The following is an 18,930-nucleotide window of genomic DNA, read 5'->3' as shown; positions in this document are numbered from 1 at the left end:
TGTGTATCGTGTGTTATAGATCTCAAAGTGCAAGTAGCAGTGATCTCTCCTGTTTTTAACCATGCCTTGATTTGTGTTTGCACATTAAATGAGCAGGGAAATGCATCGTTTGGTGTAGCCAGTTTACTGATGGTTTGCTGACATTGTCGCTTCTTTTTTTTATGTGCTTCTCCACTATGAATAATAAATATGGACCCACTATCGCACAGACACACACATGCATAAAACCACACGCTGAGATCATTCATCCTGAGTGCAGACTGTTGGCTCGGTGTGCTGAAACTGTGTGTCGATGTGACATGGGAGGGAGGGAGGCTAAAAGGATGCTTATCTGGGACTCTTGCATAGAACATCGCGTCGGTCTAAAACAGGCAGTCATAGGGACGACTATAAAAACCATATTGCTTTTTTCTTACTAAATACACAAAATGGACTTCAAGTGGAACATGGTAATGCAAAGCTTCTGTATTTAATTAGACTACACATATACAGTGTAGTCAGAGAGTTTCATTGTTGCTAGGAGACATGAATACTACTGTATGGTTGACTTTTACGAAGCTAATGCAAGTAGCTAAACCTTGCAAATTGAAAACAAAAGAGAAAGTACCTCCACACGTATGTAGCATATAGTCGGATACAACACAGCATTTATTTGATAATCTGACATATCCTCTCATTAAAGTGTGTGAAGGAAAAGGAATAAAGGAACGGACCAAGACAACAAGCACGCTTTGGAAAGATAAGGTTCAAAATGTTAATAATGCACTGTTTTACAACTTTGGTGAATTAACTTTACTCATTAGCCTCAATGAGATGCAGCAGTTAACCCTTTGTATGACTACATTTGAATAATGAGGAAAACAGGCTTTGTGCACTCAGGTTACTTTACACCACAGATGTAATAAAAATGGTGTTTGATCCTGTAATGACTGGAATAGAGTCTGCAATCATTAGCACATGTTTCACAGATATACTGTTGTGTATAGACAAATCCATTGGCTGACTCATCTTGTGCACTCAAGCTGTTTCTGAAGATTTTGTTCACAGAGGGTGGAAGAACAGTTATTGTAAGTTAAGGTTATTCACGGTCAGCGGTCTCTGACAGAATGGGGTTTCCTAAAGTGAATGTTAATCAGTCTTCCAGCACTGATGTGTGAACATGTTTTTGACACAGGACTTGTAATAAGTGCTCTGCTTCTGCCTGACCTGAGATATACGTAAGCTTATAAAACATTTTAACAAACGGTTATGTCAAATAAAAACAATATGGTTTACAAAGATACTGAGTAGTGTTCAGGATGATGGATCACCATTGGCCTCTTGCAGGCAGGGTTTAATGGAGGATTATAATGCTGATTAATAAATGTGCTTTTATATTATGGAGCAGAGGCATGTGGATTTAGCTTGATTGTTGGAAGCAGCAAAGAACATAGAATATGTCTAAGTTTTCATCTGTTATAACAATGGTTATATTTAAACCATGTAATAGGTATCTTCTGGACGTATTTAATGCGTAACATCCTGCCTTATACGTAGAAGTTGCCATCCTTTAATAACAAAATCTGGGTGATTTTTATAAAAACGTTTAGTTATGTTAAGTTAATATATTATTATTATTATTATAATTTTAAATATTGACTAAATAACCTCACTCTGATGCATTGAAACCTATAAAACACTAGAAAAGTGTTTCCCTTTTGTCTGTTACGTGAATGAGACTCATTAAATCTTTACTTTGAAAGGATAATTAGCGGTGCTTTGGCAGTGTGGTGCATTACACCCACACTGCTCCTGGGACAAGTACTTTCCACTCACAGTGACAATAAAATGAGTATATTTACCTATAATTATCTCTTTTTTAACCTATAGACAGAAGCTTGACGCTAAACTCTCCTACTTGTCTTCCCTGGCTTTGTCGTTTCCCGCCCTCTTTCCTCCTTCTCTTCTTTACGTGTTGGGCCTTCCCCTTTCCTCTGTTATCCCTCGCATGTTTTCATTTCCCTACCCACAGGAACTTCCGGAAGCATCTTCGGATGGTGGGCAGCAGGAGGATGAAAGCACAGAGTGAGTCAGAGATTTGTGTGTTTGTGTGTGTGGCTGATATGTTTGCTCAAACTGACTGTTGTGTTTTGTTTTCCACCTCGCCATCATCTGTTTCTCTGTTTGTTTTCTGGTGTGTTTATTGCACGCGTGTGGAACCAAAGCGCGTCTGCTTTTACTGGGATTATAAAACGTAATATTCAATCACTTGAGGAGTATATGTTTATCAGTGTGTGTGTGTGTGTGTGTGTGTGTGTGTGTGTGTGTGTGTGTGTGTGTGTGTGTGTGTGTGTGTGTGTGTGTGTGTGTGTGTGTGTGTGTGTGTGTGTATGTGTGTGTGTATATTGATTATGCAGCAATATGAGTCTTGCTCCTGCCTATACGAGTGTGTTGGTGGTCCTTTCCTGTTGCATCACTTTGAATGTTTCGGGTCTTCGTTCGGTTTGTTGTAAAGACAAAGATGCTAAATATATATTTTTAAAGAAAAATACGGAAGTGATGATTGGGAACAATGGAGAAGTGTGTGTCGTATTGAAAACACGTCGAAAAAATGTGGATTAGATGTGGCTTGAGTAGCAGTTTGTGGCTTCAGTAACAGTTTGAGCGTCATTTTAGGAGGCATCTTAAAAATGTAATGGAGATAAAATGGGTAAGGATAAAGTCAAATCAACTATAAATCTATGCTCCAGCAAATACAAACATTGCTTATTTTTTACTTGTGTCAGATTAAGATGCATCATTATTAGAAGTAACTTAGGGAGAGTACACGCGCTAAGATTATACAGCATGTGCCAAACATGTGCCAAATGTCAAAGCACTATGAATGTTAACAAGATGTTCCTTGTCCATCGTTATAGGTCACAATGGAAATGTGTCACAGTGGCCTATGATGATGTCAGGCGTGAAGGCCATTATTTTGTAATGCAGAAACAAAAATGTTTTAGCAGACAAGCCTGAACCCAATTATAACCCAAATGTGTCACCTATGATTGTAACTCAGTGTTACATGTTGCCCTATAGAGTAGCAACCCTGCTGTGAGGAGGAACTACTTCTCCTGGAGCCATTTTCTTATTCAACGCAATTTCAGAGAATAAGGTCCCGATGCTGCATTGCTGATTCAGTGAAATCAACACAGAATCATCTTTGATAAAATCTAAAGTCTAAGAGTTAGTGTGTCACAAAACAGGAAAACATGTTTTGATTTGATAAACAGCTTTTTCTAAAAGCAACACTGAAATATCAACGTTTTAAAAAAGGCCTTAAAGTTGACCTTATGAATGTTTCTAGCTAATAAAAAGAGTGTTGTACTTGAACAGAACAAATTGTTGTCAGCAGCTAAATGCCGCCTTGAGGCAAACACTTTAAAGTAGTCTACACATATTCCAAGAGCACAGTGATTACTCTTCAAAGCAAAGCTGATTCTATCGAGGCTCAGTAAATCATGGAGACAAAGGCAGACCTTGAAATCCATCCTTAAGATAAGAAGCAGGATCTTGTATGGTGTTGTAGTTTGTCAGCATACTGTATGTGTATGTTTGTTTACACATGCAGGTGTTTGTTTGTGTCGAGATGGGGTGACATCGTTTGTACACAATATATGTGAGCTGCTTCCGTGTGTTCACGTATGTGTTTTAGGTGGTGAATGTGGAGGGAAAAAAGGTCATTTTGCGGGTTGTTCAGTGCGTGTGTGTGTGTGTGTGTGTGTGACAATCTCTCCCTGACTGTACTAGCATTCGCTGAGCGTAGATCGAAGAGTTTCAGCCGCTCCTGGAGTGACCCCACCCCTGTCAAGAATGACTCTCAGCATGACAGTGAGTTAACACGTACTAACACACGTCCATCTACACACAGACGCTGACACACACAGTGGAGCAAAAATGGTGCGATTTAAACACATGGAAGCAGGCTTTAACTCTGAAGTAACCAAATCACGTGTTACATGCGTGTAAACCAGTGTCTGTTGCGTCTCGTCTAGTTAAGTTACCAGTTTTCATTTCCCTTCAAATTGTCCTCCACTGTTAAGACCTGGCCTTTTTTAATATTCCAGTCTACTGCAGTCACACTCCCTCTCTAAATATTACAATGAGTGCAAGATACAGACATGTCCTTTAAAGTGTTAATAATCCACCAAAACTGCTGCAGCTGCTGCATTTTAAACAATGTAAAAGGTGTGCAGTTATTATTAATAATAGCCCATGACCCTTCATGCCCTCACATCACAACTGACATATCGATTACAACTTCAATTCGCTTTGTGCTTGCTCAGTACTTTTGTCCTTAATGTATTCCATACACAGGTGGCTCATACATTGTTGAAAGCCACTTAGCAGCATGGGTCAGCTCTGAAAATGATGTGGTAATCAGCACTTTGATATATGAACCGACCGATGGAATGAGGCCAGATCAACTCGAGTCTTAAATAATGGTCAAGCTGTCAAAAGTAATGCAAAGTACACTATAGGACTTAGTAACAGAGGTGGGAGAAATACGCAGATTGTGTAGTTGAGTAAAAGTAGAAGTACCAGAGTGTAGGGATACTCTGTTACAACTAAAAGTCCTGCATTCAAAAGATTACTCAAGTAAAAGTATAAAAGTATTAACATCAAAATTAACTTAAATTACCAAAAATAAAAGAACTCATTATGCAGATTGGTCCATTTCAGAATAATGTATATTATATGTTTTGATTATAATTATTGATGCATTAAAATATTCTCAAAGCTGGTAGAGGTGCAGCTAGTTTGAATGACTCTGTATACTGCAGGTAGCTTGTGAATTTACTCCAGGTTTAACTAAAGTCTGATTTAAGTGTGGTTTATATTTATCATCATTAATCCAAATCTGCAAAGTAACTAAAAGGTACAAAATAAAAGTAGGAGTGAAAGTACACGATTTACCTCTGAAGTGTATTGGAGTAGAAGTACAAAGTAGCATAAAATGGAAATACTCGAGTCAAGTACAAGTATCTCAAAATGGTACTTTAGTACAGTACTTGAGCAAATGTATTTAGTAACTTCCCACCTCTGTTTAGTAAGTACAAATGTATATTCTACATGAACCTTTTTTAAATATTTCCAGATTGGGAAAAATCCAAATTTTGTATGCATCAATAGGCAAAACAAATTGTACTTCTTTTCTTATGTTCAGGATACCACAAAAGTTATTTCTTTTTTTACTTCCTCCCTCAGCAAATGTAAAATCTTAAAATCCCAAAACACTCAACAGTGAAATAATTGCCCTACTAAAATTGCCGATGTGAATCTACCCGGGTCAAGAAGGTTATGTTTTTGGTTTGGTTTGTTGGTTTCTTTGTCAGCAGGATTGTGGAAAAACAACTGTCCAAATTGTCATTAAACTTGGTTGAAGGAAGTACAATGGCCTAAGAGGAACCCAGTTCATATGTAGTTCTGAATCACACAGTGGAAACATGACATTTTTCACTTAAGGCAACTGCCTTTAAAGAGGTCTGTACTCTCCGGGAGCCATTCTGGTTGTCAGTGTTTTCAATGGTGATTTAGGTACTTGAAGGTTAAAGCCACTTTTCATCAAGTGTGTACAAACAGGACTTGGGATTTGACAGTAAACTGTAAGGTGACATTTTGTCATCACGGTTTTACAGCTCAGCTCCGTGTTTTGACAGAACAGTTAACACACACATAACAAATCCAAAGACACTTACACAGAAAACCCTCCATCACACGTACACACTAATTGTCCCTGCTGTTGACTCTGACCCTGTCCATCTGTCTCCCTTTGACCGTGGGTCTTTCTTCAACTTTGTGATGCTCTCTCTATATCTGTGAGTATGTCTTTCGAACTGGAGTGTGCGTCTCAGTCCGAGTGTGTCCGCTGGTACAAATGTCAAGGCAAGGAACGTGTGTCTAAGTGTGTCTAAGTGTATCTAAAGGGCTTATAAATGCGAGTTTCAACCCACACTGATTGAAGGTGATGTTTGTCTATGTTGGTGTCTGTGGTTTTATGTTTTTCTCCACCTTCCATCTTCAGTGTTTCTGTGTTTTAGAGTGTGATGAAAGATAAATGAACTGTTGATAACAGTCTAATGGTGTAGCTGATGCCTCATTCCTCCCTGTTTCCTGAGGGAAAGGTATTGTTCTCTGGAGGAGTGACATTACTCATCAATTTCGCTTGTTATTTTCTCTTTTTTCATTCTTTACTTTCTTGAGAAGGAAATGTCCCTCTTGGTACCTCTACAATGTTCTTTATTAGCTGCTTCACAAAACCTATTGTCAAAATATTTTGACTACAGTTGGGCTGAAACTTATTCTTTAAGGCTGATACGAGCATAAAAGCACATTTCTGTTTTCAAAATATACAACATAATGGCCAATTACTATTTTGAGGTTGTTTTCTATAATGCTAAATACAAACAAATGTATATTATTAATAAAAAACCTCAAGGACAACACTGTGAGCAGCAAATATATATAACACAGCAATGGAACATGGCACTTGAATATAAATAGCAATTATCAGCAACAACACTTTTACTATGCATGCATTGACCCTAAGAATGTTAAACTGTAAATAAATACTAAGTCAAAACTGCATGCATCACATCAGCTATCCACGGATCAAAGAAATACTGACAGCTCAGATTTAACGAACACCTGCTCTGTAGGTCAGTCTATTTAGTGGTTATGAACATCAAGAAAGCATCTATATGTCTATAAGTAAATTACAATACTTTGTCCAGCTATGCAATGTACTGATGTGAAATGGGGCACACGCAAAAACATATTTTAGCTTCCTAAAATAGACCCACCGCAAAATTATCCGAATCTGTTTAAGCGCATAGGCAACATTTGGACTATTTTCTACGCTTCACCTTGCTTTCAGACATTTGCAACAACGAGGGAAAGCTGTTGTATCCAGCCATCATTGTGCCAAGGCTAAAGCTAAACCTTGTTGAACAAAAACAGCTGTTCTACTGCTCCAATCATTTCATTTGTTGGTATAGTTGTCTGTTAGTTCGGATTCACTAAATTCACACAATAACATAAACAAACTAACTCATCAAGGCAGCAGTAGACACAACCTGTGTTCTTCGCGTGGTAAAATAACTACGTTTTTCAATGACGTTTTGGCAAAAGCATAGATAGCGTCTCTAGTTACCAATCAGAATAATTTCATAGCAGGAGAAGCACAGGTGTAACAAACATCGTGAACGATCACTGTGCTCGGTTGAGTCAAAATCAGTCAATGAGCATCGTTATTAATACAACTGCACAGTAATGAACACTTAAAACATTCAAATGTGTCAAGCGTAACTGTGCCAGATTTAGCTTTGAGCTCCTTTCCATCCCTCACATAAAACATTTAAGAAGATTACATTTTACAAACATAGCAACAACTAAATACATGATATGCAAAAAGTGCAAAAGAGCAAGAGCAGCACAAACAAGTATTTATGACATGGTAATACAATATAGCAGCAACGACATATAAAGAGCAAGCGAAGATAAAAGAGATACATAAAGTGCAAGAGGAGAAACCCCAGTGTTAAAGTGCATTTAGCGGTGATTGCACGTCTGTTTGTTTCTCAACCATTCTTTGAGTTGACCTTTAAAACTGTTGAGAGTGGGACAGTCCCGTGTCTCAGTTGGGAGGCTATTCCACAATGAGCTGCCTTTAATGGAGAGGACATTTTGTCCAAACGTGGCCCGTCTACGGTGGACCTCACAGTCTCCTCTGGTTTCTTAGTGCAGTGTCCAGTGTGTTTTTCGTGGATGAATTCCCCTAAGGGGGGGAGGGGGGGGGCAGTCCATGTAAACATTTATAAATAAAACACATACTTTTAAAAGACTTACAATTCTCAAAGCTCAAGAAATTGTGTTTATCAAGGATGGTACAGTGGTGGTATGAATTTGGCTTTATGTCAAACCCCTTGATAGCCCTCTTGTACAGCTGTTCTATTGGTTTCAGGTTTGTGGCACAAGCAAACGACCAGTTTGACCTCACATTAATAAATCTCCTTCGAGGAAATAATTCAACAGCTGTCTTACACGATTTTACAAGGTTATACTGAGGCCCACCAGAGGTTAATTGAATGACAAGCTAATATGCTAATGAGTATCTCTGCCACTCATTTATATACAAGGATGCCCTGATTACAGTACAAATAAAACCTAAAAGTACACAAAAGTAGCTGTCAACAAATTATAAAACAAACAGGCTAAGGGTATACTAAATATCAATTTAAAGTAAACATATTTTTCGATTAGAAAATCTTCAGCATATTGTTTGAAATTACTAGTTCTTAAAATGTGTTTAAGATTCGAAATGGTTTTTGAACAGATGTGTAATAATGCTGGATTATTATGCATTATTCCAACCTAAATCTAATGAGTCCTTTCATGTTTCTTATTCCTGAAAGTGAAGTGATTATATTTGACCATTTTGAGTGACGTTAACTCATTAAAGTACTACTCAGTTGATGTTTTTACAACATTCAAAATTAAAATATAGTACACATTACGATTACATTTCAAAGAAGCACATTTTGATACAACTCCTTTCCTTCCTATAAGTGCTGCCCTCTGAACTTAGTTGTTTCTTTTCTTGTTAGCTGAAGTCCTGCTCACTCACTATCCTCCTCTTTCTCCTCCTGCCAGCGGTCTCATCTTTTCCTTCATCTGTCATTCTTTCATATCCCCACCATTATTACCAACTCCATCCTGTTTCCTCTCCTCCGCAATCACTCCTCTCCACTTCCTGGACACGTCCTTTCACTCCCAGAGTCTTCTATTTCTCTGTCACCTTTCTTGCCTCTCAAGAACACTCCTACCTAAAACCTATTATCTTTAGTGTTCTTGCTCACAGGTGTGGTATTATTCTCTTCCAGGCGGAGACCTGCAGGCATCCTGTGGTACTTTAGATGAAGGAGGCCAAGACGATAATTTAGACTGGGAGGAGGAGAGGGAGATGGAGCGGCTGGCCTGCGAAGGAGACGACTTTGTACCTCCCAAAATCATGGTGAGAGATCAGTATTTAACAACAATTTCGAATCACACTTAAAATTGGCAGACTTACAAGTGAAATAACTTTTAAAATGTTCAAAATCAAAGTAAAAGAGCAAGGAGGGTCCACATCCCCCCTCTTGTATGTACAAGCTTGCACCTGCACATTTAATGAAAGCCCAAAGTTCTGAGAAGTATGCTGCTCTTTTCAGAAATGGTGGGAGCAATTGAAGTAACATTTCTGTGGATGAATTCAAATTTCAGTCAACAAATGATTCTTGAGGAAAGTAGGTCCCCTACTATGCAAAATCCACTTTTTCATGTCTTGTATACATAAACATGTGTCCCCCTCTGTGTAAAGAGACTCTTAAAGTTTCAGGAACAAAGATTTCACTCACTTTTTGGTCCTGATCCATTTATATAATGGCTCAGAAAATGAGCTGATCAGATTTTGGCCACTTTGTGATGTCATAACGATTTTTTGGCTTGTGTAACCATTAGCCAATCACCAACCAAGGTAACCCCGCCCACCTGATTACCTGAGTCTCCTCCTAGAGCACCATTGTGTTCTTTTTAACCAAATATCTCTCAGAGGGGCGTGGGGAGGGGCTCCTTATTTTCATCTAAAGTAACAGACAGAGAATCAGCACTTTGGAAACAGGGCTGAAACAGAGGGGATTATGTGGTAAGATGCGCGGAGGAGGACTGTGCATTTATGTCAACAACTCCTGGTGTACAGACAACAGCACCATTACCAGGCACTGTTCTGCCGACCTAGAATTTCTCATGGTTAAATCCAGACCCTTTTATCTGCCCAGAGAATTCACTTCCATCATTACAATTGCAGCCTATATACCACCCGATGCTAATGCTAAGCTAGCTATGAAGGAACTGCATGTAGCCATAAGCAGGCAACAGACATTACACCCGGAGTCTGTCTTCATCATTGCTGGAGATTTCAATCACTCCAACCTAAAGACTGTTCTCCCCAAATTCCACCAACATGTCTCATGTCCCACAAGAGGAGATAAGACCCTGGATCATGTATATACTAATATCAAAGATGCATATAAGGCCCTCCCTCTCCCCCATCTGGGTCAGTCAGACCTTATCTCACTGTTCCTTCTACCCAAATACCACCCCCTTATCAGACGAGTCAAGCCCTCGGTCAAGACAGTGAAAGTCTGGCCTGAGGGAGCAGAGTCCAATTTACAGCATCAGCCTCACATATCCAACTGGAACAACTTCGCTTTAACTACCACTATGGATTCCCAAGTAGACATTGATGCATACACCTCTTCTGTTTTGGATTGCATCAACACCTACATCAGTGATGCCACCACCACCAAACAGATCAAAAATATTCCCTAATCAGAAGCCATGGATGGATGGGCAGGTCCTCCAACTGCTGAAGGCACGTGACACCGCCTTCAGGTCAGGAGACGCGCAGGACTACCGTCTAGCCAGGGCTGAGCTGAAACGGGGCATCAAAAGGGCGAAGCACTGCCACAAGCTAAAGATTGAGGAGCACTTTAACACCTCTGACCCCCGACGCATGTGGCAGGGGTTACAGACCATCACAGACTTCAAACCCACCCGGGCCTCCCCCCCGTCCACTGACCCCTCTCTTCCAGATGAGCTTAATTATTTGTATGCTCGTTTTGACAGGGTCAATCATGAGGTAGCCACTAGGGCCACTCTCCCTGCAGACCATCTGCCCCTCACACTCTCCACCACAGATGTGCATGCTGAACTGAGCAGGACAAACACACATAAGGCCGCTGGCCCCGATGGCATCCCCGGACGTGTACTCAGCTCTTGTGCTGAGCAGCTGACCAGGGTCCTGACTGACATCTTTAACCCGTCCTTGGCCCAAGGAAAAGTCCCCACGTGCTTCAAATACACCTCCATTGTGCCTGTTCCCAAGCACGCCTCTCCAACAAGCCTTAATGACTACCGACCCGTGGCACTTACATCGACCATCATGAAGTGTTTCGAGAGGCTGGTCCTGGCTCGGCTTAAATCATGCCTCCCACCCACACTTGACCCCTACCAGTTTGCCTATCGTCGGAACAGGAGTACGGATGAAGCCATCTCCACAGCACTACACCCTGCCCTCTACCATCTGGATCAGAGCAACACATACGTACAATTCCTGTTCATTGACTTTAGCTCGGCATTCAACACCATCATTCCTTCAAAACTGATTACCAAGCTCAGTGACCTTGGCATCGACCCCTCCCTCTGCAACTGGATACTGGACTTTCTCACAAACAGACCCCAGCATGTTAGAATAGGCAAGCTCACATCCTCAAATCTCATCCTTAGCACTGGTCTCCCACAGGGCTGTGTGTTAAGTCCCCTCCTATATTCCCTCTTCACACATGACTGCAAACCTGTACATGGCTCAAACACCATCGTTAAGTTTGCAGACGACACTACAGTCGAGCAACAATGACGAGACGGCATACAGGGAAGAGGTTGAGCATCTGGCAGAGTGGTGCACTAACAACAACCTGGCTCTCAACACCAAGAAGACGAAAGAGGTCATTGTGGACTTCAGAAGGAACAAAGACGGCACGCACTCCCTAGTCCATCTTAGTGGAGAAGAGGTTGAGCGGGTCACCAGCTTCAAGTTCCTGGGAGTCCACATCTCGGAGGACCTCTCCTGGACCACCAACACCTCAGCCCTAGTCAAGAAGGCTCACAAGCGCATCTTCTTCCTGAGGAAACTGGCAAAACTCCGCCTATCCTCCCAGGTGCTAATAAACTTCTACCGTTGCACCATCGAGAGCATCCTCTCCGCCTGCATATCAGTATGGTACGGTAACTGCACGGTCAAGGACAAGAAATCACTGCAGAGGGTGGTGAAGATCGCACAACGCATCATCAAGATGCCACTCCCCTCCATAGCCTCAGTCTATGAAAAGCGGTGCCTGCGAAGGGCACGAAACATCATCAGAGACTCTTCCCACCCCAACCATACACTGTTTGTCCCTCTACGTGGCACCCGCTCTGGGACACGCTACCGCAGCCTCCCGGGTAGAACCAACAGGACTACGCACAGCTTCTTCCCTTCAGCAGTCAGACTGCTGACAATGAACCCCACGCTATCCCATACTGCCTAGTTGTTGTCGTGTGCTGTGCTGAAGCGCAATTCTGTATTCACTGTATTTATTTATTATTATCTGTGTATTTATTCCTATTTATACATTTCCCATCTATTTACCTTTATTTTTGTATCATTTATTTTGGTACATACTTCTGATAAATGTGTATGTAACTGACTGTTTTGCAATCTGGTTAGACCATCCTTAAATTTCGTTACACTGTGCTTGCATTTTTGTAATGACAATAAAGTAATCTAATCTAATCTAATTATGGGATGCTGCAATGATCTGTTTGGTATTCGGAGCCAAACACTTCAGAGACATGTTTGTATATATCTGACACCTATAATATATTGATGAAAAACAGTATAATAGGGGACCTTTAATATTCCCAAGTTCTTATCTTTTTTTTTCTTTGTCACTAAGCCTTTATATTTCCTGCCTTACATTAACCACTTGTGAGCTCGGCTTGATGCCAACAGTAATGTCAACAGTCATGTTCACAATCTATCCATGTTACCCTAGCCTGGCAGTGCTCTGCTCACAATGTAACCACTTTGAACACCAAGCCAATCAACTTCCCACCTTGCGACCATGAGCTCACAGGTTCCATTTCAAGGCAGCAATAAATCAATTCCTACATTCCCCACATTGCTACACACTAGCATTATTTGTTTAACCCTTTCTACCTTTTATATGCTCGTGACATTCAAATCCCACACTCCCCAATTTCAAGTTGGGAGACTTCCCTAATACTAATAATGATAATAAATCTGCATTTTCAAAACGTGCATTACTTTCTGTAGAACAAAAATCGAACAAAAAACAAGCAGCCATCTATTTAGAACAGATAGAAAAAGTTGAAATGAAATGGTGTTGACTGTGAAATAAAACCACGAGGGATTTGATGGTTGAATGCCACAGATATCAATATCATTTATTAAGTTGTTATGAATGTTGTGTAAAAATGCAAGTTCTGTATTTGTTGCATCTTAAAAATATCCCTTGTAAACTGGGCACAATAAAAGTAACTGTTTTAGGAAATGGTTACTTACACACTGATAGGTAAATATGTTAAAATGAGGTTAATCCTAGGATGGTACATTTATTTTAAACGCCCCTAATGTATTCTCTACCATCTCACTCTGAATAATATATAGAGCTGTGCTTTCCCTGCAGGCATGAGAGTGATGAAGTTTGCTCCTTTCCCCTTTCCTCTCATTTCTCTGAAACCATGCTCGATTTGCTCCATCTTTCCTTCTCTCACACCCTACTTAATCCATCCTTCGTCTCCTTCACCTTCAGCTGATCTCTTCTAAAGTCCCGAAGGCGGAGTACGTTCCCACTATAATCCGCAGGGACGACCCGTCCATCATACCCATCCTCTATGTGAGTCAAACACGCTCTGACATGTGCTTAAAAATATATGGACATACCAAGCATACACCTTTTACAAACAACTATATGTGTTCATTTCTTTTTCCTTAGGACCATGAACATGCAACCTTTGATGACATTTTGGGTGAGTGCACATTATTGTTTTCTCTTAGCGTCTGCCTTTATAATAAAATATTCAATAAACATGTAATTCCAACAGTGAGTACAATGAATAACATAATGTACTTACATCACATAATCTAATAATAAAATGACTAAGAACTGAAAAAAAAGAAATATGAAACTCTCAACCGCATGATTTTGGGTCCAACTAATGAAAGTTGTCTCATACACATGAGAATGCGTTGAAGGAGTACAAAGACACACTTATTATAAAATATAGAGCCACAGCAGATTTATAAGACCAACAGTCTATAAAATCAATCACCTCTAGTCTTGAGCGTGCAGCAGTTTGCCTGAGGAGCGGAGTCTGAAATCTGACTCACTCTGTAGGGGTTAAAGGTCAATTAAACAGCTACAGGCTAAACTTCGCCTGCTATAAATCTCTTTTAAACTTGCTTGTATGTGGCTCAATTGCTCTGTTCATTTAGAATCAGCTTACATGCTGCAACATACCGAAATATGTTTTTTAAAATGGATTCCTTCATTCAGAGAAGGACCCTCTGTTGCCTTGAGGATGCTAATGAATAATTCACATGTATAGATTTCAGGTTTCCATTTTTCTGTCTGTTATTGACCTGTTTTTTGCTGTTGAAACACTGTTGAATTCATATATTCCATAAGTGGCTGTGATGTCTTACTGTACTTGAACCCACCCTTCTAGAGGTTTCCTTTGTGTACACTTAACATTTCTCCCTCTCTCACCGTACATTCTTACTTGTCTCTTTTTGTATTCGTTATGCTATCTGTCACTGTTGTTCACATCAATACAACCGGTTTTTCTCTCTCCCAGAGGAAATAGAGAAGAAGCTCACAGCTTACAGGAGAGGAAGCAAGTTCTGGAGGATGCTCATCTTTTGTCAGGTAAGGAACATGTAATGCAAGGCAAGGCAAGGCAAGTTTATTTATATAGCACTTTTCAACACAAGGCAATTCAAAGTGCTTTACAAAAAATGAAAGACATTAAGAAAATGGCATTTAAAATCAGTCATTAAAAAGAAAAGCTAATAAAATAAACATTAAAAGAAAAAATACATGGATAAAAGTTACAGTGCAGTCTAAGATATGAATAGTTCAATTAAACATTAAAAGAAAAAGTACAAGGATAAAAGTTACAGTGCAGTCTAAGATATGAATAGTTCAATTAAAAGCAGCGACAAAAAGAAAAGTCTTCAGCCTGGATTTAAAAGTAGTCAGAGTTGCAGCGGACCTGCAGGTTTCTGGGAGTTTGTTCCAGATATTTGGAGCATAATAACTGAATGCTGCTTTACCATGTTAGTTCTGACTCTGGGGACAGAAAGCTGACCAGTCCCTGAAGACCTGAGAGATCTGGATGGTTCATAATTTAGCAGGAGGTCAGAAATGTATTTTGGGCCTAAACCATTCAGTGCTTTATAAACCAGCAGCAGTATTTTAAAATCTATTCTTTGACACACAGGAAGCCAGTGTAAAGACTTCAGAACAGGAGTGATGTGATCCACTTTCTTAGTGTTAGTGAGGACTCGAGCGGCGGCGTTCTGAATCAGCTGCAGCTTCCTAATAGATTTTTTAGTGAGACCTGTGAAGACACCATTGCAGTAGTCGAGTCTACTGAAGATAAAAGCATGGACAAGTTTTTCCAAATCCTGCTGTGACATTAGTCTTTTAATCCTAGATATATTCTTTAGGTGATAGTAGGCTGATTTAGTAACTGTTTTAATGTGACTCACACCATGACTACACCTAGATTTCTGGCTTTATCTGTTGTTTTGAACATTGCAGGCTGAAGCTCAGCGCTAACTTTTATACGTTCTGCCTTGGCTCCAAAAACCATTACCTCAGTTTTATCTTTGTTTAATTGGAGAAAGTTCTGACACATCCAGTCATTGATTTGTTCAATGCACTTACTCAGTGTTTGAATTGGAGCATAGTCTCCTGGTGAAATTGTTACGTAAATGTGTGTGTCATCTGCATAGCTATGGCAACTTATTTTGTTGTTTTTCATTATCTGAGCCAGTGGTAGCATGTAGATGTTAAAGAGAAGAGGCCCCAAGATGGAGCCTTGAGGAACCCCACATGTCATATTTGTCAACTCAGATGTGTATGTACCTATAGAAACAAAGTTGTTTCTGTCCTTTAGGTAGGATTCAAACCAATTTAGAACTGTTTCCGAAAGTCCCACCCAGTTTTCCAGTCGGTCTAGTAATATGCTGTGGTCAACAGTGTCAAACGCAGCACTGAGATCTAATAATACTAACACTGAAGTTCTGCCACTGTCTGTGTTTAAGTGGATGTCATTAAAGACCTTTACAAGAGCAGTCTCAGTGCTGTGGTTTGGACGAAAGCCTGACTGGAACACATCGAAACAGTTATTTAAATGCAAAAAATTACTCAACTGTTGAAAAACAACTTTTTCAATGATCTTACCTAGAAATGGCAGATTTGATATGGGCCTGTAATTGTTCATTACTGAAGCATCTAGATTATTCTTTTTTAAGAGCAGTTTAATGACTGCAGTTTTCAGGGCCTGTGGAAAAATACCTGAGTGAAGAGATTTGTTTACTATATGAAGTAGATCTGGGGCCATGCAAGGCAAAACATCTTTTATGTAGACACTAAATAAAAGTAATACTGTATTTCCTGTACAATTGTACATTCATTTGTGATAAATGGGGTTATGTGTACATTCATGCAGTGCACTGACAAGTAATAGGTACCATTTCTATATATAAATCAAGAAAACTACTAGTTGTGATGGTATGTATTTGTTTCATTCTTGTGTGTGTGTGTGTGTGTGTGTGTGTGTGTGTGTGGTATGTGTGTGTGTGTGTGTGTTGTGTGTATGTATGTGTGTATGTGTGTATGTGTGTATGTGTGTGTGTGTGTGTGTGTGTGTGTGTGTTGTGTGTGTGTGTGTGTGTGTGTGTGTGTGTGTGTGTGTGGTGTGTGTGTGTGTGTGTGTGTGGGTGTGTGTGTGTGTGTGTGTGTGTGTGTGTGTGTGTGTTAGGGAGGACCTGGTCACCTGTATTTGCTGAAGAATAAAGTGGCAACTTTTGCGAAGGTTGAAAAGGAAGAGGACATGAGCCAGTAAGTTACCACTGGGTTTATATAACATTTTCTCTCCATCTCTGATACGCTTTGCTGAGAGCTATTTTACATTTGTGGGCTAGCATTTTAAAGTGGGAGGCAGCAAGGTGACATTTTTGCTTTGTCACTTTAGCTTTCTACTCTGAGGTGATTTGTGTTCAACTCCATTCTGTCCTTTGCTTTGCCTTTGGCTAACACCGTTCCTTCCAATGCCCAAGCACTGACATGTGATGATACCTTACAAGACATTCAAAAACTAAACGAAGCCATTTACTAGAACAGATGTAATTACAGAGGTTTGAAGTTGATCAGCAAGTGGATCGCGTTGTGTCAAGGCGAGGTGATGACCAATGAACATCAGTATGGTTGCAAGCTAGGAAAGAGCACTACTTAAGCTATGATCGATTCAAGAATGTTAAAGGGGAAGATCAATGATTTCTATGGTCTCCTTGTGGACTTAGAGAAAGCATATGAGAAGGCTCTGAAAGAGAAGTCAAGAGGAGCAGAGAAGTTTGTAAAACTGGAGCACGATATTAATTCCTTACATTTATTATAGTGCTTTTCCAGATGCTCAAAGCGCTTTACAGATACACATTACACATATTTTTGTATACATGCAATGGTCACTGTGGACAATACCCACAGGAGCAAGTTCAGGTGAAGTGTCTTGCCCAAGGACACAACGGCTTTACAGACGCAGCAGCGGCGGGTTTCACCCCTTGATCTGATGATCATTGCACAGCGCACTGCGCCACACCGTCCATCTTCACGCCTCGAAGTCATCGAGGCGCTGTTACAAGTACACATTGATATTATACATGTACTGTGGACAATACCCACAGGAGCAAATCCGGGTGAAGTGTCTTGCCCAAGGACACAATGGCCTGACGCAGTGGCGGCAGGAGCGGGTTTCGAACTGGAGTTACCCAGCACCCCCCTTGATCTGATGATCAGATGCACAGACCACTGCGCCACCCGTCCCCAAATTTGATATGTGCAAAGGTAGTGCGACAATGGTGAGCTGTGCAGTATAGAAGTGACAGATGATTTCAAGATGATTTCAAGGTGGGACTACATCAAGTATCAGCACTGAGCCCTTACTTGCTTACAATGGTGAGGGACAGGCTGACGGAGCAGATCAGGCAGGCAGCCCGAGCTACGAGTGAAAGAACCAAACTTACATGAAACTTCCGTTGGGTTGCTTTAAAGTCAAGCTTCAGTTTAAGATTCACCCTGTAATAGATGTAAAACATGTGATGGAGCATTACTAACCTGACTCAGATGGTTTGTTTCACCAAACCATCTACAGTAGGAGAGCTCCATTGGAAGCCATTTGGAAAAGTATTTCAAAAAGACTTGGCCGGTGATTGGATCAATCTGTCTATCACCTGCTATCATGGGCCACTTCTGATTGGTTAACAATGACTGGTACATGTGGAGCACAGCACTTCTGATTGGTGTGGATGACTGACACACAAGAAGAACACTTTTAAAAAAAGCAGGCTTTGCAATTTGATAATTGCATCATTTCAAATCGCGATTTTGATTTAAAATCGATGAATCGTTCAGCCCTAATCTGGAGTTGGCAGAGTTGAAGATGCTATGATTTTTGGTTTGGAATTGACGAGGATTGACAGGATTAAGATCGAGTATATTAGAGGGACAGATCAGGTTAGACGGTTTGGAGACAAAGTGAGAGGCCAGATTGAGATGTTTGGACATTTGCAAAGGAGAGATGCTCGGTATATCTGGAGAAGTATGCTATCTGAAGGTAGAGGTGCCAGACAAAAGGCAAGGCAAGAATGTGGTTTATACAGTAGATATGGTGAAGACGACATGCAGGTGATTGGCATGAGAGAGAGAATGCATACATACAGTATAAGAGATTAAAACAAGTTATCTGCTGTCGTGAGCCATACCTCAAGAAGCCAGAGTAAGACAATGTAGTGAGGTATTTATCATTAAGATACCTTAGCTGTCCTCTCATTGAGTCCTAATCCATCAAATATCACAAAAAGGGCTCCATCATATACAAATGTATTTTGTGAAGAGAAACCGTCTCACTAAAGAAGTCTCTCATTTTAGGCCTTCAAACGATTGAAGATCCTGATGCAAATGACTTATGTAAATGCTCTTTTCTCCATTTTCAGAATATAAATAATATTTCTGCTCTTCCACT

The 18,930-nt window shown here is 40.3% G+C and overlaps 1 protein-coding gene across 1 annotated transcript in view; it reads left to right on the top strand.

The window, feature by feature from the left end:
* Window positions 1–18,930, top strand: part of nsmfa (NMDA receptor synaptonuclear signaling and neuronal migration factor a) — a 49,641-nt gene that overhangs the window by 23,586 nt on the left and 7,125 nt on the right. Inside the window, 7 exon segments of the mRNA XM_071204981.1 lie at window positions 2,012–2,064; window positions 3,772–3,852; window positions 8,904–9,034; window positions 13,434–13,517; window positions 13,617–13,650; window positions 14,479–14,549; window positions 16,672–16,751. Of these exon segments, the coding sequence (XP_071061082.1) occupies window positions 2,012–2,064; window positions 3,772–3,852; window positions 8,904–9,034; window positions 13,434–13,517; window positions 13,617–13,650; window positions 14,479–14,549; window positions 16,672–16,751 (534 nt within the window).

This window comes from Pseudochaenichthys georgianus, chromosome 12 (genome assembly GCF_902827115.2).
Source record: "Pseudochaenichthys georgianus chromosome 12, fPseGeo1.2, whole genome shotgun sequence".
In the NCBI taxonomy this organism is placed as follows: Eukaryota; Metazoa; Chordata; class Actinopteri; order Perciformes; family Channichthyidae; genus Pseudochaenichthys; species Pseudochaenichthys georgianus.
Note: the sequence above shows the minus strand (reverse complement) of the source record. Positions and strands in the feature narration are given on the sequence as shown.